We start from the raw sequence: 20100 nt of genomic DNA, 5'->3' as shown, positions 1-20100 counted from the left end.
GCTTTGGTTCTTCTTTTCTTGATAGTGACAATCTTCACTAGGCCATTTGGCTAGGAATATGTCACCTTTTGCTCATCCCACTTATGCTCACAAGTCTTTTGGTTCTATTTGGAGATAATTGGCCTTACCCAACCACCAATATAACTTGGTCTATATACCTTGTGCCTGTGTGGTCTCGGATGTTGAATCGATATTGCGGTGTCACATTGGGCCATCTCCTTTTCATCTCTTTGCTTAATAAGCCTGCACTCAACACCAAGCGTGCTGACCACAGCCAGACAAGAAAGCCCTAACGATGTATAAAGAACATCCACAAGAGCTCTGTTGTAGGCAGCGAGTACTTGATCTCGTTGGTCTGCGGAGACTGAATTGATACGTCCAAGCGCACCGGTGTTCCGTGTTACCTTCTTGTCTAATTGTGGTACGCCATGGCCAGATAGCCGACAAGCTTGGTGAGCAAACCGTTTTGCGCAACAGATAAGACAATGATACTACCAAGCAGTTGAGCAGATTTCAAAAGGACTAGGGCAACAGGCACCGTGGAATCCTCTAACACGGTGTGGACAGCGATGAAAGGTGGTTGGAAAGCTAGGCCAATGCCGATCCGGTACATGACCTGATAGGGATATACACTTTCCAGCAGATGCGGCTGGCTTTATAGTTGACGACTCCGTTAAATGATTTTTTTGGGAGATCCTTTTCCGCACGACACAATGCTTCCCCTCCGCTTCGTATCGCCGTCCTTTATTGCGACGGACCCGTCCGAGATCGGACGAGATACGGTGTTTTGGTAATTTGTTCCCAGATATTTTCGAGCGGCCTGCTCTCGCATGAGCCTTCAAGCTGAGTATCTCCACTTGAAGTGCACCTGGTTCGTACAGTGGATCACCGCCTGTCTATGACGTTGATATTTGGTTCTAATGCGGTCCGTCCCTGACGCGACACCCATGCTAGGATGCTAAGTAACCAGTTGACTATAATATGGCAGCAAAGTTATTCCTGCTACTATTTCCTGATTTGCACTGCATTTATGATTTGTAACCTCACAGTGCGACTTTCCTTGCATAGTGTTCTACCAATTTTGGTTTGAAAATAAGTCAATGACGTCAAAACAGTGTGCTGCTAAATTATAAGTATGGCATACCGGTTCAGTTTCTCAGCCTTTGCTGGCTTCTCTTTATCATCGGTTTTGCCTTCGCTCGTTCTTCGATACTATCCGGAACCACCGGTGTCTGGTTGATGCACAGCCCATGGCAATGTTGGTCCTTGGTTACAGGGCGCTTTTCGCCTTATTTACCTTCTTGACTGTCTGCCTCGGGCAGTTCAATCAGACGCAGTATGATGTTATTGTAATCGGCGGTGGACCTTCTGGCCTTAGTGCAGCCAGTGGATTGTCGCGTGTCTTGAGAAAAGTGATATTGTTCGATTCCGGAGAGTACCGAAACAATCCCACAAGGCACATGCACGATGTCATTGGAAACGACCGTATGTATCTTTTATTACCACATTCTGCTTGCCTACAGCCGTGGTTCACACTTAATCAGATGTTGTGCCCACCGACTTCCGAGCTGAAGCAAGGAAGCAAATATCCTTTTACAACGTGACCACCTTTGTAGATCAAAAGGTTACAAAGATCCAGTCTACCAACAACAGCTTCAGTGCTACCGTGGCAAATGGTACAACCTTTACAGCGCGCAAGGTTATCTTGGGTAGCGGACTGAAGGATGACCTTCCCAATGTCCCCGGGCTCCGTGACGCCTTTGGCAAGGGTATTTTCTGGTGTCCGTGGTGTGATGGTTTCGAGCACCGTGACCAGCCAGTTGGCGTTCTCGGTAACCTATCGGATGCCTATGATAGCGTCAAAGAACTGTATCCAACGCTCAACAAGGACATACGAGTCTATTCGAACGGTACCAACAACACAGCCCAACGGACACGCATTGCCAGCAAGGATCAAAACTGGGAAGGAGTGTTTAAGGCATACAATATCACCGTCATTAACAAGCCTATCCTGAATATCACACGCATTCAGAACGGGAGTATCGTCCAGGATGAGGCTATTCGTAGAGAGTTCGACAAGTTCCGAGTCTATTTCACGGATGGAACCTTCGAGGAACGGGGTGCTTTCATTACAAACTACGCAACCTCACAGGCGTCTGAGCTGCCGAAACAGTTGGGTGTAGGCTTCCTGGGAAACAAAATGAACACGACGGCTCGAGGTCTGCGAACAACTGTTAAAGGAGTGTGGGGTGTTGGCGATGCCAACAGCGACAACAGCACCAATGTTCCCCACGCAATGTCCAGCGGAAAGACAGCGGCTGTGTTTTGTCATGGTGAGACTGAATTCTAATTATGGATTGCAGATATGTTTCTAACTGAATCCAGTTGAACTGGCTACCGAAGAGTTGGCGCAGACTAGGGGAGCCTCAGCAAAACGAGATATGATGAGTCATGGACTTGCACATGAGCGTGTCGAACATCAGATGGGCAACGAGATTGAAGACATCTATAACAGATTGAGACGGCGTTAAGAAGAATGCCTGCCCCAAAAAAGAGTTATCTTTGCTATCCACATTCTGCATCATTGATGCCGACCTCGACACCCTCATTACGGCGGCATACAGATGACATGAAGAGTTTCCCACGTATGGATAGGGCTCAAACATCTCGTGAAGCATGGGTAGAGATTGACTCCCAACTGCCTCGGTACTGGGTTATATTGTCGGAGTCATATTTGGGAAAAGATTAGTCGAGCGCGTCTCCTCAAGCTACAATTTTTCTAAAAACTGTTTCACGAGCTCATTTGCAGCATCGTTGGGAGTCAAAGTGCCATGACCATCCTTGACACTCCAGCACGTCCCGGGCAGTGGAATATTTTCTCCGACAGTAGCTGAAGATCCCAACGGAGCTTCTGAACAAGAAGAGCATCTCTTCGTAGGATCAACTTGCACGATTGGCACAATAGTACAAACCCATCATCTGCCAGGCCTTTTCCGCGCCGCGTCGTCCACGGCACAATGGTTTGTGTTTGACATCGGAAGCATTCGATGGAAAGATCTTCCAAGTCACCAAGATTGTCCCATGCCAACTTTGTCATATTCTCGAAGTGTAACCTGCAGGACTCGGAACACGAATATGTGAGGCTATCCTGGTCGATACATCTTGAGGCCAGCTGAAGGGGGAATCCTTCGTTCCATAATGCCATCTTTTCATGTCGAAAACAATCTTCCCGAAGGTTTTATTATGTACCTTCAATGCATGGAGGACCATCAGAATATCTGTGCCGAAACAAGTCAGTCAGTTTCTTTCGATGCCAGGTTGCAAATTGCCTACCTAATGGAGGCATCTCATCCCTTGTCCATGCCTATGTGCCATGCTGCCCGTACGGCTTTTCCGATAATTGACTTGATTCAAGCCCTGGCGGGCCCAGGGCTGGTAAATGAGTCCACCAAACGGAAAAGAGCTGGATGGCCCGTGAGACATATCGGCCTTGAATAGACCTTTCACTTTTGAGTCTGGTTCACGTTCAACAAACATTGGAGCAGTTGTTTATGTTGCCAGCATTCCTGCGCAGATATGATGGGTGCCGCATTTCGAAGCAATGGCATGGCCTCAGAGGATCCCTCGACCACAAGTCTCTCCTTGTCCACCATGATGCATCTGCGTTATGGTCGCGAGACAGAAGAGCAGGGTTTGAAGGTGTGAATGGCTGCCCAGGACAAGGCCTCGCCACCAAGATTGATAAGTGCATCAGTTTTACTACATGAATTGGTAAGCCATTTTCCCACAGGCCTCTAGCACAATGATGTCAGCCTATCACAGTTCACGTCAATGATCCCTGCTGGCTACTAGAGTACTATGACGACATCTGTCTCTTTAGGATGCATTCAACTACATGGCTCGCGAGTTCATCCTTACAAGACTATAAGAATGACAGGCTGGGTATTATTGTCCAATACCGCTGTCCACGTTTGCTGATCTAGAGTATGAAGCTTGGTTCCACCAACTTTTCTATCACATACTAACCTAATTATCTACTGCGCAACTGATCCACATTTTTGGCGTTCAGTTTTATGAAATGTGTCAATGCTCGTGGCTTACCAGTTCCACTGGATACGCGAGTTCCGATTCCGAGACCATATCATGATATTATTCAGCCCTAGTCTATCAAACAGCTCAAGTCTTAGTGGAGTACACGCCCACTTGTGCAAGTGGGTCGTTTATAATAACCGTCTTAGGCCTCAGCTGTTTGGACAAGTAGATGTATTATGAAATCGAAAAATGCCTAAGGTGATGTTGCGATGCGTTCCAGCTGTTATATGACCATCTCGTCGCTGGCACCGAGCGGCCCGCTTGAACAATCATCTTGTGGGCCATGTAGACGTGCTGAATATGCATGGATACTACCTGTTAAATGCATGATGCCAATTTAGGTAGACCTTTGGAGACATTGCTCCACGAATAAGTGCCCAGAAAAAATTAAAAAAGATGCAAAGAATATGCACTTTACGATCTCGTATGCGGGTCATCCCACCTACCACGTGACACAGGCGAAGCGCGACGAGCTATACAAACATGAGCGGCTTAATGACCACCTGATGGAGGGTCGGTTTGATTCGGAAGCCTCTGGTGCCGATGCGGATGACAATTCTCTCAATGGAGCCGACGTCTTTGACCAAATTGAAAGGCAAGTTGAGTGTTTCGCAGGCACACAGTGGAGTGAGGGTAATGTGCTTTCCGTCCAGATGTATGATCAAGCAAATCACGCTACGTTTGGGTATGCTTCTATTGGTATTTTCCCGGACAACAGTGTCGACTCTGGACTTCAGGACTTTGGGCCCCGAGGAATGCCTTTGACTGGCGGCCAGAGTTGTTGAGTTCGGTCCTTTGAGTCAATCGGGTAATCTGAAGTACAGTTGTATTGATATCCGGTGAACATACAACTGAGCAGTGAGAAAATCGTTTAGTAATTGAGCTCTTTACAATAGCAGACAATGAGACAAATTCCTATGCTGTGCCACACACCCCCGTTGAAGGGCGCGGTTGATGAAACGCTGCAGTCAATTGCCATGGCCTATACTTATCTTCTACATTACCTAAAGACGTCAAACAAGCTCTGTTATGGACATATCCCCTATGTAAAGTTTACTAGACTAAGAACAAGAAAGAGCAATCAAACTCAATCCTTTGACCTAGGTCTCCGCTTGTCAGTAACATGACTTGTGGGTGGATAATAGCGCTTAATAGCAGTCCTAAACAAATTAGCCTTTGGACGCATATGCCTATCACAGAAGTATACTAATATAGATCCAACAAATGGCCAAAATCCCAAAGTATTACGGAAAAGATGTATACTTAACCACTGTCCCTTAGTAAATGGCTTAACAAACATCGGCGCCGCACATCTTGCTATACTCGGAAGACTTTTTCATCAGACTGGTTCTCCCATGCTCTGGCTTCTGGTGAATTAGCTTCCAGCTTAGCCTCCAACTTACTCTGGCAGCTTTGAACGCCTCGTGCCCGTCTTAGTATTAAGCAAGGTTCCTCGCTTTGCTGTGTATTTGATCAACACAAGGGGCTAATAAGTTATATTGGGGGAAAATGCACAAATTGTATGTTTGCGCTGAAGACAAAAGCTGTATTTTATTGGCGCGGACGACCACGATTTTCCCGTCAATGGCAACCCTTTCAGAAGAGCCGCTGACCAGTCTTCTTAGGCTATGTGCACAACTGACCTTGCTTGGGGTAGAAAATCAGTGTGGGATTATAAAAGAAATCCCTTGCTATGAGTGCGCCTGTTCAAGAGGCCAGTAAGCCTCGCCTGCTTATCCCAGACGGGGCCCTATAGTCTATGCAATGTTCCAAATCTAAACCTCTTCCCAACTTCAGTAACTTAATCTGGTCCTGGCCCGACATAAGCATACGGACCGCGCACGAAACCAAAGTAGATCTGCGAGTCACCCAGCACTCCGTCATTATACTGCCCTTTCATAAGACACTCCCCGTAAGAGCTGAAGTATTCCTTCCGGTGTAGATGCATCTTGACGGATTTCAATGAGGGAAATGCTCGATCGTCTCGCATCGCTGCTTCAGCCAGATCCTCAAATTGCGGTATATACTGCCCTTCGTCCCAGATTCTATCCGAATCCTCCGCTCCATGGTAATCGGGAAGATTTAAACCAGTGAAATACTCCAATTGCGAGGGTAGTACATCCTTGAGAGTCAGCCCATCATTCTCGCTGGGCTTACCCAGCAAGACCTCTAGCTGCATTACAAGTCCCTTCAACTTCGTGAACTTCTTCATGGATCCGAAAAGACCCCTAATGTAGCTGAACTCCTGCTCCTGCCGCCAGTCCTTATCGTCATTATTGCAGAGGCAGATTGAGAGGTATGTAAGTGTGTCCGCGGCGTGCTGCTCAAGAATCCGCTTTAGCTTAGGTGCGTCATGCTGAACAGGGAAGAAGACTGTTCCACTCATGTCCTCGAACCTGAGAGATTTCAGCTGATCAGTATGGCGGATTATGCTCTCTAGGATCTCCTCAGGTGGAGCGTAGTTGTGGCATGACGGGGCATCAGGGCCAGGGGCTAGCACGGCAAAGTCTAGCTTCTCCAAGCGGGGAAGACGAAGAAACAAGGCCATATTGGTGAATGTGTCGGTGTGGGTCTCCAATGTGAGAGACTTGAGGTTGGAGAGCTGGAAGAGCAGAAGCCATTTTCTGGTTTTTCGGGTTGATCGCGCGAGCCAGGAGAGGTCGTTCTTCTTAAGGGCGAGAGAGTGTGAAGGATCAGAAGTGAATTTGTTTTTGAGGTGGTCTGCTGCTCCGGCTAGGAGCTTTGACTCTTCTATCCTACGCGCTCGTTGAACCTTTGAGTCTGAATATTCACTCGAATCTGAACCGGAATCAGAATCTAGATCCGTATTCCCCTCATCCTCTTCGTCAGATTCTGCCTCTTCGTCTTCTTCCAGGTGGATCTCCTCAACCCGAGCGGCAAGTCGAGGCCTTGGTATTATCGTGCGGCAAAGAATATTCACCCCGGTGTATGATGGTGATTTAATTTTTCTATACAAGACCTGGTCAACGATTCCTTGTATTGACCTGGAAATGAAGCGAAGCTTAAATGCCTCTTGAGGACGTTCAGGATCATACAGGTCATCGAGCAAAACATTGAAGATCTGGGTGTAGATTTCCAGAGGAAGATGGATGGTCATTTTTGTGAATAAGGATTATCGAAGGCCAAATCTCGCAGACATGGGTTTGTAGTCCTTCTTATACTTGACAGTGGGGACGCAGATCGTATCTCTCAAGCTCCCTAGCATGTGACAAATACGAGGTGTTGAATAACACACCGTGGTTAGTAGCCAATTACCATTTTTCTCTGGAGCATTAATTTAAATTGGCCAGAATAGTAAACTTTCTATGGCCAGCTCTGTATGCAAGGAGTATTAACTTAGTGAGCCTTAAATGCTACTATCACCCCACTATCACCTGTCAGGTTATATGGAGCTATATACATGACACTGAATGCTTTTAGCTTTCTGTGCTGCAAATTTACAGAACTACGCACTCATCTGGAAACTTACATTTTAAAAAACCATAATATGGTATCTAGTATCTATAGCCCTATCCTAAGATCCCTCTACTGAGTCTACTCTCTATCCTATATAAGCAAAGGCTGTCTAACTTCCCTATAAGATATAATCTAATAAAAATCAACCTTCTTAACCACCAAATTACCTTTATTCGAGGGGTAATAAGAGCCGTAGGAAGTTAGGAACCACTTGTATATGGCTTTAGAATATTAAATATAAGTATTTACTTATAAACCCTAAAATACTAGAAAAGAAGCAGATAAGTAGTAGTAGTAGAAGTACTAAGAAGATAAGAACTAGTTCTGAACATCTGTACAGATTATCTTTACATCCTCAATGATCTAAGTGATCTTACAGCCATAGTAATTAAGGTGTTAGAGAGTCTAATTAAGGAAATATGAATTCTACTATTATCGTATAACTATAAGTTATAGATTAATCCTATAGATAGTAAGCATATATATAAGATAGCTTATAAGCTATAGAAGTTAATACTAGAGTAGTAAGGACATAAAGTCTAAGCTAGGGTAACATAGGTCTAGTAGGACAGCTACTTCAATTATCCCTATATCTATGACTCACTCATAGTAGATTTAATTACTAATTACTACACATAAATGAAGACCTTTCTACTAATGCTATTATGGTGTCTAATATATCACACAGTTAGATATCTTATGTAGGGAGTTCCTGCTTCCAGCCCCATGTTATTGAGATACAAGAATACAAACTGGCTGCCGTCAAATATCCAGGGGCGCGTTTCCCAGTTGCAGATATTCAAGATTTATATAATCCAATCTGCACTCAAGGTTAAGAAAGGGTAATAGCTTATAAAACCGATTTATTAGTTTAGTTAAGTATCTTGGAAAGATCCTTTGTGATATCTCATTGCATCACTGGGCTGGAGATTATATCGAAACGCCTGGGCCCTTAGAATTGCTGTAAGGAGTGGTCCTAGCAAACATTTGGCGTAGCTGAATCCTCTAAAAAGGTCTCCGTGGAACTTATCAAGGATATTGAGAGACTTGCCAAAAAAAGAATTGGGCAAAGACTTTATCACCATATAGGTCAATTCATATGTGTGAAGGAGGGTCGGATTCCCAAGGACTCAGTTGTAAACACATGCTATCCGGACTTGAGAGATCACTGGGTGGCAGCTGTCTGAGGATACCCTCGCAAAATCTATCTGTCATACAGAGGTAGCGTCTCCCCAGCGCCTGGAACTGGATAACGGCGTTGTACCTTGACTCGTATTCAACCGAGGAAGTATAGGGCGGCGCAGCCGTCCTTGGCCATAGTTTCAGTCACCTTACTCTTCAATCATACCCCATCTCTGCCCGTTGGCAGCTCGGCAGGTTCCTCCAAATTATGGTTAGGTCTTCCTGTCTCTGTACGACGCTCCGTCTTCTGATCCTTGCCTCCAATTGGGTAGTCCTTGACCAGAAGCGACGACAAAAAGCATAGCGCGATCAGAGGCACAAATGATATGAAAACAGCGTGGAGTCCCGCCATGTAGACTGAGAGGATCAAATGCATCTCATCACGGGAGAACTCTGAATCCGGTAAGTTTTGAACACTGGAAGTCAGTCGAGCGATTACTTCCGGTGAGAATTTGTCCCCGAGCCCGAGTTGGAGGACATTGCTCAAGATGGCTCCGGATACTTGGTCTTGTCAGATGTGGAAACCATCAGGGTAGTAAGGGAAGTGTAACATACCGGTAATACCGACCGCTCCTCCCATAGCTCGAATAAAATTTCGAAGGCCTGTCATCACCGCACGGTCTTCATTGGCCGAGTTTGTCATCAAGGCGACCAAGACGGGCTGAAAGCAAAAGCCGACCCCTAAGCCTTCAAACATACCCACGACAATGAAGACCCAGACGGGCGTGTTCGGGCCATAGAACGCTTTGCCGCTGGTAGCAAGTGTCCAAATGGACGTTCCGCCTACGACGATAGGCCAGTACCGGCCGGTCCAGGAGAGGAGGAAACCACTGAGTCCGGAGAAGATTCCATGAGCGATCACCATGGGGAGGATGAGGGATCCGGCCTCGGTAGGACTCCAGCCTCGAACATTTTGGAAGTACATAGGCAGGTAGAAAAGATTGCTCCAGTAGACCCAGCCGATGGCAAGATTTTGCGCCAGCAAAATGTTGGCCGAGTAGCCGTTACTGAAAAGGCGCACTGTGAAGTATACAGCGTCAGCAACAGATTAGCGCTTACATGTGGTTCGGGCAACGTACTAGGTACGATGGGCAAGCGCACGACGCGCGATTCGAGAAATACAAAAGCTATCCAGAGCGCGCAAGCCGCCGATAACATGGCTATGACAATAGGAGAGCTCCACAGAAGCGCCGAACCACCCTGGGAGACGGGCACCTGTAGGTAAATCTGGTCAGCATGCTGATCAACATGGACTACGCCAAGGAGACATACTAATACCAGCACTACAGCCAGCACACTCACGATAACCCCGAACCAGTCCACCATCTTCAGCTTGGTCCACATGTTCCCGCTCATGCGCGAGGTGGGCAGCACGAAATAAAGAATTCCCACAGCCAGCGCCGCCATCGGGCTGATAAACCAAACCGCCCATCGCCACGAAGCCTGTTTCGTCAACACACCACCAATCACCGGACCCAAGCCATTTCCCAACGCCACGAATATTCCTATGATGCCAAAGTATTTGCCTCGTTGGGATAATGTTGTGATATCTGAGATGGTCACCTGAACCAAAGCGTTGATCGCTCCGGCGCCCAACCCACTTACCGCCCGAGTCACATACAGTTCGAACGGTGTTCTCGCAAATCCCGAAAGCAGATTCCCGAGTCCCATCACAGTGAGTGTTGCGATGAGGCAGTTCTTCCGGCCAAAGATGTCTGAGAGCCGGCCATTGATGAGTTGGACGCTGGTGCTGGAGATGAGGAAACTCGCTCCGACCCAAGAGATGGAGGAGCCGGCGTGCAGGTCTTGCGCAATGGAGGGCAGAGCCGTCGAAATGGCGGTTTGATCGAGAAACGACGTAAACTGCACGAAAGCTAGAGCTGTAAAGACGATAACAAGCTGGCGGGTCGGAAGGACATGGGTTTGGGCGTCCGTCGTGGATGATCCTAGGAGGGGAGTATCCTCGGTGTCAGGGCGATCCTCGTTGTGGTCTTCTTGGATAGAGGCCGTCATGGTAGTTAGATTTCGATGCAGAATTATTGAGCACGCCAAATGACGGGTCAACGGGAAGACGAGAAACAGCAGAGTCCTTTGGCAAGCTTCAAGCTCTTGAGACCCGAGATACCCATGGCAGCCTGTCTCATACGTTTTAGTATTAGGGTTTGCATTAGGATCTATCCGAGTGCAGCGATGTGGGGTTCAGTGGATAAGCGGTAGAAAGGAGTAGTACGGACGCTTGAGCCAAAATGCCAAAGGCAAGAGACACAGTCCTATCCACGTGCTTTCTGTGCAGAATACTATTGGGAAAGGCAAAGGCCGAAAGCGAATTGGAAGTATTTCAGTTCAGTTCCGTAGAAGGTATCACTTAGAAAGCTGAGCGGTGGAGCACAGTGGAATCATGATATCATGATCGTCCAGTCTATAGGGGGTGCCGGGAACGTCAATCGCCTTACGAGGTAGTATATTTCCCACAGGAGAGGCCAGATGGAGAAGGAGCGCCCGTAACGTCGAAATGTTCGCAGCTAGCCTCCATCCACAGCCCGGCGTCGTGAACAGTACATAGGAGCCACTGCACGATTCCATTTCCGTGATATTAGTATTTAAGGCAGATGTCCGCTTCGACGGTCGAAAGCTACACTGAGCATAACTCGAACATCTCCAGCAAACTGTGAGAACGTAGAGCATTACCGTCTTCCATGATGCCTTAGACCGTTAGACATCTGCTAAGTGCCATAGCTGCCAATTCTTAAGTGAGAGCCAACGACGGTTCGGGCGAGACCGAGGATGGGTCTACCGCTTAGAAAATGCAGTAGGTAGTATGCATGCCGCCAAGAGGATGGCATGACAAATCCGCCTTGCATGTCATAGATATCGATAAAGGGAAATGGGGGCATTAACGGTCTTCTTGTCTAGGTGGTCCGGATTGTACTCGCAGCTTCACATAAGGGTTGCATAAGTTGCTCGCAACCATGCTATCCAGGGAAATATTAATTTCTACACATCACGTACCAAATTTCCAAAGGATCTGCAATGCCGCCTCCTCATGAATAATTTGTAATCGGTGGTGCCATCAGTGGCTATGTGTCTAGAATGTAACAAACATAGCTGGAAAAGTTGATGTAGAATGTAACGACCACCGCCGGAAGAGGGAATATTGTTGCAGTGACGTCCTCTACTGCGTAACGGCTATGGTTCTAGATCAAATCCTGGCTTCGGTCTATGAGCATCATGCGTTCTATCGGCATCAGATACACATAATGCTCATTTGGCGAATCTGCAGATGTAGGAAATACATAAGTGGCATAATTTCGTTGTGTGTGTCAGGGAGATCGAAGTCACCTTCCCAAATCCACGACGGCGAGAGATATTGCAAAGCGTCTCTTACCACCTGGCCTAGCCTAAGGACAACAGCGGATAAGCCTATCTTTAATCTTTTGACATCTCCCTTGCTTTCTTGACATGCCACCCGGAACGATCGCCGCCCAGGATGAGGCCCCCTTGCAGGCCATCGGAATGCCGCCTGGCCAGAAGGGTGCCTCGGCTAAATCACTCATCAAGGAACCCCTCAGACTGAGAGGTCTCTTGGATGATTACAAGTCATTTGATGTAACTCCCACCATTGGGACGGAGTTCCCTGAGGCCAACGTAGTGGAGTGGATGAAAGCCCCCAATTCTGATGAGCTTCTCCGAGACTTGGCGGTCACTGGTAAGTGTACAACTAGGCGATTATCTCTCAAAAGCTTGTAGCTGACCCCCCTTAACCAGTCTCTCGTCGGGGAGTTGTCTTTTTTCGCGCCCAAACCGACCTTACTGATGAACTGGAGAAAGAGTTGGCCCACCGCTTAGGCCTTCTCGCTCGCAAACCGCCATCCTCAACGCTCCACATCCATCCCCTTTCCAACTTCAATGGGGATTCGGACCGCCATCTCAACATCATCACTACCGACAAAGCCGCGGCACCTGCAGAAGATCTCTTCAAGAATCAGGCCGAGAGGCCCTTGGGTGCTCGAGGCAGTTGGCACACAGATATTGGCTATGAACCCAATCCCAGCGACTACACGATCCTAAAACTGGTCAAGCTGCCCAAAACGGGCGGCGGTATGTGTCTCCTATCCGCACCTCCCGCGCACAGTGTTCATCGTTGATGGCGTCTTTCACAGACACAATGTGGGCTTCCTCCTGCGAGATCTACGACAAAATTTCTCCTCCCTTCCGGAAGTTTCTTGAAGGCCTCACGGCGACCTTCGCCCAGTCCAGATACCCCAAGACCGCTGCTGAGAAGGGGTTTGAGCTATACACCGAGCCCCGTGGATCCCCGAACAACGTTGGTGATGCTCTCAGCACTGTCCACCCTGTTGTTCGCACCAATCCAGTCACTGGATGGAAAAGTCTCTACGGGGTAGGTAATCATATCGTCCGTATAAACGAGGTAACACCCGAGGAGAGCAAGCGGCTGCATGATTGGTTCTTGCAGATGATCGTGGAGAACCATGATTGCCAGTTGCGGCATCGATGGGAAAATCCGTATGATATTGGTAAGCGTTCTATCCCCTTTGGAATTAGTCTGCCCGACTTCTGACTATCTTGCAGCGATATGGGATAACCGATCTGTCTTCCACTCTGCTATCATGGACTTTGCTGGCATGGGCGCTCGTACTGGTCACCGTGCAGTCGGCATTGGTGAGAGACCTTACTTTGATCCAAACAGCAAGACTCGCCGCGAGGCTCTTGCTGAAGAAGCTAGGCAGTTTTAGAAGCTTGCCTTTGATCTACAATGAATAGCGGGCACTAGACTTTATGGAGCATGGCTTGCTTATTGCTAGCAGCTCTTAAATAAAATACATGGGGGGGGGGGGCGAAGGTTTGGCCATAAACCCCATTTTCCCATGCAAACTTGAGTTCACTGAATTGCACAATCAATATTTATAATAGTACGCTTCTTGAGTTTTGCTTTAGGGTTTATCCATGCTAAAGCTATATTCTTTACCCATATCAAGCTTTCTGGGTCTTCTTAAAATGGAAAGTACTTTCAAGTCTAACTAGTACAAAACCACTAGCTACTGATCCACCAGCACGTGAAACATTCATGATTCCTGTAAAAAAGGTAATACCCTCATAAGCTAGTATCGCCCAGCCGAGCCCAGCACATCCATCATTCTCTCTATTGATCTTGCGTAAACTTCTACCGCCCGGACCATAAGCACTGTCAATTCTAACGCGCCGGCATTCTCAGCTACAAAGCTGGTGTAAGCATCGCGGACAGTTCGGTTAAGGTTAATTTTCCGCACTCCGCAAGCAATAGTCTTTCGAAACAGTTCGGCCGACACGGGATGCGTTCCGTGAAGTGCTAGTGGTGTGGTGCCTGACACTAGCTTGCCAATGGCGGCAAGTCTAGAAAAGGCCGGAAAGGGGTTACCCAAGGCCGGAAAGAGACGGGAAAGGGTGGAGTTGCGCATACCGTTCCAGATCCCAGCATTCCTCCGCTCCACCAGCGGGGTAGCCACCATGAATGTTTCCAAATGATGGCGCCAGGAAGTGGACGCCTGTTCGACGAACAAACAGCTCGGCCTTTTCTGGTTGGGTCATGATGGCCTTCATGTCTACTGTAGGAAGACCATCCTCGCCACCTTCAATCCGGCCCATCTCCGCCTCGATGGTGATATTGAGTGCGCGGGCGCGGTCCACCACGTTTTTGCAGTGACATATATTGGCCTCTTCATCGAGCGTCGAAGCATCCACCATTATAGAATCGAATGGAAGAGTAAGTGCGAGGTCGATATCCTCTGGCTTAATGCAGTGGTCCAAGTGCACTGCAACCGGCACGCTGGCCCTGTGTGCAGCTGCAACAACGTAACGGACGAACTCCGGTCCCTGGAAATGCAAAGTCCAGGGAAATAACTGAATGATGGCTGCCGAGCGTTTCTGCTCGGCTGCTCGAATCACGGCCATGACACCGTCATTATTGTAGCTTGGGCAATGTTAGCAAATTTTCATCGATCAACGAGCGCTCACGGATCCATTTGCTGAAGGTTACACATGCCAGTTATAGGCTCCCACGGCGTAATCATTCTCATTGGCATGATTAAGAATTCTCCAGGTCAGATTGCTTGCCGGAAATGGAATGCGATCATTGGCCATCATGGAAAGGCGGTTCAGTAGGAATAAGCAATGGATATCAATTTGCGGATCACTGTTATTTTTGGGGAAATGCAAACATTATCACCCACAGTGCAGCGTTGCTGATCAATATAAAGCAGTTTGCTACATCTATGAGGATGACAGTATCTATCCGCTCGGCATTGGCCAATGTGTGCTCGATGTTACACGAAGACGTCATGACTGTCGGCTTCTGTCCATCGTTTCATACCCGCAAGCGAACACAACAGCTGCACCGCCAACAAAGCCAAGCTATTTTAACATATTCCATCTATTTGGTTATCCTACGTGTACATCCGCTTGAGATGAGCATTACCATATAGCCCGCGGTATACCATACTAATAGTGCCAAGTGCATTCCTGCTATTTACCTAACTGTACCGAATTTACAGAAGCCACTCTCGCTGGAAACATGCCGCATTTGCAAGATCCTAACACGGGCGGAAAGAGCGTTAAGCGGATTAGGACAGAGAAAGGGGAGTCTCCGAAAGAGGAATTTCAGAAACACCAAACTGCTCAGCAGCTTCACTAAACATCTTCCTCTCCGCCTCGGCATAGGGAATGCCTTCCTTCCGGCGTTGGATGCTCATTCGATGTTCTGGCTCTCCAGGGAAAAGCACCTCATTAAACCCCGGAGCAGGCGGGACTTGATGAACACGTTGGGCCAAGATGTCCATCCGGGCTTTGAATTCGGCGGTGGTGAGGAAAATATCGGGCTTAATAGCAATAAAACAGTGACCGACATTTTGGGGTCTGGGATCCTTATATTGATCCCCAATTTCACCTCCAAATGCGGCGCCTGATAAGACGCCAGACATGATGTCCATCAAGATGGCGAGCCCGGATCCCTTTGGTCCTCCAATTGGAGCCATGCTTCCATTCAACGCCACATTTGCGTCTGTAGTAGGCTTGCCATCGGGGCCAAAAGCCCAGCCTTCAGGAATGGGCTCCCCACGACGGGCGGCACGGCGGATCTTGCCCTTCGCAACGACTGAGGGGGCCATATCCAAGATATAGGGGACCTCGGTACGAGAAGGAGCACCAGCCGCAAAAGGAGAGATACCGAGAAGATTCTCCTTGCCACCAAAGGGCGGCATCTGTTTAGCTGAGTTGGTAAACACTAAAGAGATCATGTCCTTCTCCAGCGCCTGAATTACATATGTCGCAGCCATGCCAAAGTGATTTGAATGGTTTACTGTGACCATACCGATTCCGTAACTCTCTGCTCGTTTAATGGCTTCTGTCATGGCCTTGGTAGCGACAACGAAGCCGAAGCCGTTGTCCCCATCCATGTGAGCCACTGCGGGTGTTTTTTCGGTTAGCTTGAATTCAGGCTTTGCCTTGACACGGCCATTCCGGACGCGGTCCAGGTACTGGGGTAGCCGTGCTAGGCCATGGGTGTCCTACACGTAGCGTTACAAGGTTGCTGTAAGCGAACCACTGGGTTCGCTGATAATATGCAACTGGGTAAAACTTACGACACCGCGGACATCTGCCATAACCAAGCAATCCGCCATGATCTTGGAATCTTCTGTGGAAACACCAGCCTTTACTAGTAAATCTGTGGCAAACCGGGCTGCCGCTGAGGGGTCAGCGTAATAGCGAACCTACATCGAAAAACTCAGGATTATTAGTCTGACACAGCGCTTGAGCCGACACTTTTAGCCCATTGACCGGGGGACTCACAGAAGAGGCCATAATAAAGAGTCACTTTGCGTCAAGAGGCTTCGAAGAGAAGAGTTGGAAAGCTTTGCTACACCCAGCCAATATCGTTGTTAGGGCACAGCACTAGCCACCACCTATGTATAAGTAGTCTACGACTCCGTGGCAATTACATACGTAGCCCTGATGTCATGTGTGGGATGATAGTTGAAGTTGGGAACCACGAGTTCAGCAATGAACCGAAGCCAGATCGTCCAAGTCTGCCGGCGGCAAACCCGAGTTTCTGGATATTGCGGACTGGCCCGCCATAGGGGCCCATTAGCCATTGCGCCCTCATTGTATTTGTGTGGTAGACGCATAGACACGGAATGCACAAGGATTAAGGTCTTGTTCTTGCAGTTATCTATCTATCTAGCCTATTACGCCCCAACCTATGTGCAATCGGCATGTTGAAACAATGGTGGAATCAAGCGATCTGATTGGCCCAATCGGAATTCCGACAGTGTAGCACTTATCCGCAAGCGGTCAGTCCAGTTGACCCTTGATTACCCCTCATACTTCCTTTAATACTTCTACCTCGCGAAGTTGACTTTCCCGCGACCCTTTTGCCAATTGCCACAAAACGAACCTTGCTAGACCTGATTCATGGCTGTCAAGATTGCAGTGCCAACGCCCATCTTGCTACGCCTTGCGCGTAAGCAAATTTCGACCCAAGTTGCCCCGAGACGCCTGTACAGCAGTAGAGCCCCGACAGTGGCCGTCTTGTTCCAGGATATTGATCCTCCGGTCATCAATGGTGTCCGCAAACCTCGCAAACCAGGCGGTCGGTATCTTTACTCATTCTCTTTGTTAACCGCTCAACTTTGAAACGTTTGGCTGAATTCAACCGTACAGGATATCAGGACTCCGGGGCGGACATTGCCTACACTCTCCAGTCCAAGGGCATCAAGATCATCACTCCCGAGCCGTCACCACAAGTGTCTAAACATGAGGGCTGGTGCTTTTCTGACACAGAAGATGGCATTCTCATGGCCATCCGAAACGGCGCTACACATTTATGGGCCAATACTATCCTCTTTGGTTCACACCCTCTACAAACGTCCCAGAAGCTGACGCCACAAGCGTCGGAGATCTTCGTCGTGGGACAGCCCCCTGCGCTCGTAGAGAACTGCGACGATAAAGCGTTTTTAAACGGGAAGCTGCGCGAGCTCGGGGGCTATACTTTGCCATGTTTTTGGTTATTATCAAAATCCAATAATCTGGACAAATTTGTCCATTCCATAGACAGGTTCCCTGTTGTAGGGAAACCAGTCCGGGGTCGTGGAAGCCACGGCGTCAAGCTATGTCACGATCCAGCGCAGTTGAAGCAACACGTCGAAACCCTTCTAGAGGAGTCGCCTCTCGTGATGGTGGAGGAGTATCTGACCGGAGAGGAGGCCACAATTACCGTCATGCCTCCATCGCCTGAGCGCCGAGAATACTGGAGTATGCCGCCCGTAACTAGATTTAACCACGCCGATGGCATCGCTCCGTACAGTGGCGTAACCGCGGTAACCGCCAACTCCAGGGCCGTGACAGAAAAGGAGATGGAGGATCCAGCCTATGGAACTATTATGGAGGAAAGTAAGAAGGTAGCTCAGCTTATCAGGGCCACAGCGCCTATCCGCGTTGATGTCCGCCGCTTCTCGGAGAGCTCGAACTTCGCCCTTTTCGATATTAATATGAAGCCGGTGAGATATCTCCGTTCCCTGGGAATCCTTGTGCACTCCTCGACAGTTGTGTCTAACCTGTCGACTTTAAAAACAGAACATGACTGGGCCCGGTCGTCCAGGCCGGGAAGATCAAGCAAGCCTGACGGCGATAGCTGCTGCTGCAATGGGTTGGGACTACGGAACCCTCCTTCAGAAGATCCTAGCGGGCGCTCAACCCCTGAGCGTCTTCCGCGACTATCGCAGTCCGTTCTGATCGCATTTGGCTTCTAGCTGGCGGTGCTTACGGTGTTATGCAATGATTCTAGCATTGAGCTACTTTAATTTATGATTTCTGAGATTAGTGCGCACCTTTGTCTGACTGAAGTCGATCCCATCAAAACCGGTCTCTAATGCCTTAGCCGTTGTCCAGGGTCTTCTTGATCAGGAATGAATGCTACGAAGAGGGAAGAAAGAGTTTGCATCCTCAGAGGACAATAAGGTACCATCGGAGGCCCAACGCGGAAAAATAACAATTGAATCGGGTGCTATTCGTTCTTCAAATACTTTCTTGTCCAGTTAGGGGACCTTGTAGCCATCAAATCCATTTACTCACTGGCACCAGGAGCCGGCGCAAAATGCCACATGTATTCGTCCTCAGGCGCAACCTCAAAGTCAAAACGTACCAAGTCCTCCTTGTATGGGAACATATACCTGCCGGTCACCCTAATAGTTGCGAGTGATGATGAGCCTCGTTGACTAACGCTCATAAAAGGTAAGGATTCAAGGAGGCCCATACCAATGATGCTCTTTGCTAGCCTGATACTTCTGCAGCTCGTCCATGCTTTCGTGGAAACTGAGGAGGGCAATCTCAAACCCTTTGCTTCTCTCAATCGGGTCTGTTACAGATGGACCGCCAACGACCAACCGGTGACCCTTCACACAGTCCAAGTTTTTCAATCTCTTGAGCTCTCGGACGAACGTATCTTTGTATTCTTGCGTCACTTCGGGACGAAACTTGAACATGACTACCGTCAGTGTGTTAGCTCTAGGAAAATCAGACGGGAAAGTAAAACTTGCTCTTGACTCACCCATGTGGACAATCGTCATTATAAGAAGCGATGAAAGTACTTCAATATCCTAGAGATGGTTTACTTCTTTGGAAGATGAAGAGGGGAGTAGAAAACCCCACGGACAAGTTGGCAAGACGTGTCGAAGTAGGTAGACGAAGCCAACGACGCATCACCAGGTATAGTACAGTTATAGCCGTACGATCTTCCAGGTATTGTCTCTCTAGGAAATAGAACGCCAAGCATATAGTAAGCTAGTAATACCCGTAGGCTGCTCCGCATCTCATCAGACCAGTGAGGTGGCATAATCCGGCGATGGTTCGGGTCGGCACCGCTCGACCGCTTGGTACAACCAAGCAGCCGTTTTCAGCGGTAGCGGAAATTTGGAATAGAGCTCATATGACGTCTTGAACTGAATTAAGTGGCCGGCCATAGCATAATGCTACGTCAAAACCGCCACCACTATATGGTTATATTCGTCTTGCGGATCGGAAAGTGACCAATCACACTTCGCGTTTTACAATATAGTATCGTTGTAGCAAGTGAAGAGGTCTATGAGAAGTAACTGCCCGAAAAGAATATCTAATTTGTAGGGTACTGAAATTTAATAGATATACAAGCATTTATAGATAGCCTCATAACCGATGCGCTGAAACCCTGGCTTCAAAAGGAGGGTCATGTTCCCGCAAAGGACGGTAATTACTGCCTAGCAGCGGCGAGATGCTCACGAGTCACGACTACAAGATGACAGGCATATCAAAACTGACAAAATG

The 20100-nt window shown here is 48.2% G+C and overlaps 8 protein-coding genes across 8 annotated transcripts; 4 read left to right on the top strand and 4 right to left on the bottom strand.

Moving 5' to 3' along the window:
* Positions 1–1460: 1460 nt before the first annotated feature.
* ALT_0016 (uncharacterized protein) lies at positions 1461–2531 on the top strand (the record flags this gene model as incomplete). The annotated part of the gene is made up of 3 exons (XM_033564234.2): positions 1461–1485; positions 1545–2333; positions 2386–2531. 3 exons carry the CDS (start codon positions 1461–1463, stop codon positions 2529–2531), a joined length of 960 nt encoding a protein of 319 aa, XP_033420125.2.
* A 1968-nt stretch (positions 2532–4499) lies between these two features.
* Positions 4500–4877, top strand: ALT_0015 (uncharacterized protein; the record flags this gene model as incomplete). Its single annotated transcript, XM_089598899.1, has 1 exon — positions 4500–4877. One exon carries the CDS (start codon positions 4500–4502, stop codon positions 4875–4877), a length of 378 nt encoding a protein of 125 aa, XP_089456563.1.
* Positions 4878–5893: 1016 nt separating this feature from the next.
* On the bottom strand, positions 5894–7210 carry ALT_0014 (uncharacterized protein; the record flags this gene model as incomplete). Its single annotated transcript, XM_033564233.2, has 1 exon — positions 5894–7210. The coding sequence occupies one exon, from the start codon at positions 7208–7210 to the stop codon at positions 5894–5896; it is 1317 nt and encodes a 438-aa protein (XP_033420124.2).
* A 1701-nt stretch (positions 7211–8911) lies between these two features.
* Positions 8912–10764, bottom strand: ALT_0013 (uncharacterized protein; the record flags this gene model as incomplete). The annotated part of the gene is made up of 4 exons (XM_033564232.2): positions 8912–9252; positions 9307–9771; positions 9831–9966; positions 10024–10764. The coding sequence occupies 4 exons, from the start codon at positions 10762–10764 to the stop codon at positions 8912–8914; spliced, it is 1683 nt and encodes a 560-aa protein (XP_033420123.2).
* Positions 10765–12210: 1446 nt separating this feature from the next.
* ALT_0012 (TauD/TfdA dioxygenase family protein) lies at positions 12211–13505 on the top strand (the record flags this gene model as incomplete). The annotated part of the gene is made up of 4 exons (XM_033564231.2): positions 12211–12457; positions 12517–12849; positions 12912–13286; positions 13342–13505. 4 exons carry the CDS (start codon positions 12211–12213, stop codon positions 13503–13505), a joined length of 1119 nt encoding a protein of 372 aa, XP_033420122.1.
* A 366-nt stretch (positions 13506–13871) lies between these two features.
* ALT_0011 (L-sulfolactate dehydrogenase) lies at positions 13872–16906 on the bottom strand (the record flags this gene model as incomplete). The annotated part of the gene is made up of 5 exons (XM_089598898.1): positions 13872–14142; positions 14210–14719; positions 15376–16310; positions 16386–16489; positions 16747–16906. The coding sequence occupies 5 exons, from the start codon at positions 16904–16906 to the stop codon at positions 13872–13874; spliced, it is 1980 nt and encodes a 659-aa protein (XP_089456562.1).
* A 308-nt stretch (positions 16907–17214) lies between these two features.
* On the top strand, positions 17215–18534 carry ALT_0010 (uncharacterized protein; the record flags this gene model as incomplete). Its single annotated transcript, XM_033564228.2, has 3 exons — positions 17215–17392; positions 17464–18299; positions 18376–18534. 3 exons carry the CDS (start codon positions 17215–17217, stop codon positions 18532–18534), a joined length of 1173 nt encoding a protein of 390 aa, XP_033420119.2.
* Positions 18535–18865: 331 nt separating this feature from the next.
* ALT_0009 (Dabb family protein) lies at positions 18866–19367 on the bottom strand (the record flags this gene model as incomplete). Its single annotated transcript, XM_033564227.2, has 3 exons — positions 18866–18983; positions 19057–19285; positions 19349–19367. The coding sequence occupies 3 exons, from the start codon at positions 19365–19367 to the stop codon at positions 18866–18868; spliced, it is 366 nt and encodes a 121-aa protein (XP_033420118.2).
* Positions 19368–20100: the final 733 nt, after the last annotated feature.

This window comes from Aspergillus lentulus (assembly GCF_001445615.1).
Source record: "Aspergillus lentulus DNA, contig: Alt01, strain: IFM 54703, whole genome shotgun sequence".
Classification (NCBI taxonomy): domain Eukaryota; kingdom Fungi; phylum Ascomycota; class Eurotiomycetes; order Eurotiales; family Aspergillaceae; genus Aspergillus; species Aspergillus lentulus.
This window is presented reverse-complemented; position numbering and strand designations above follow the sequence as displayed.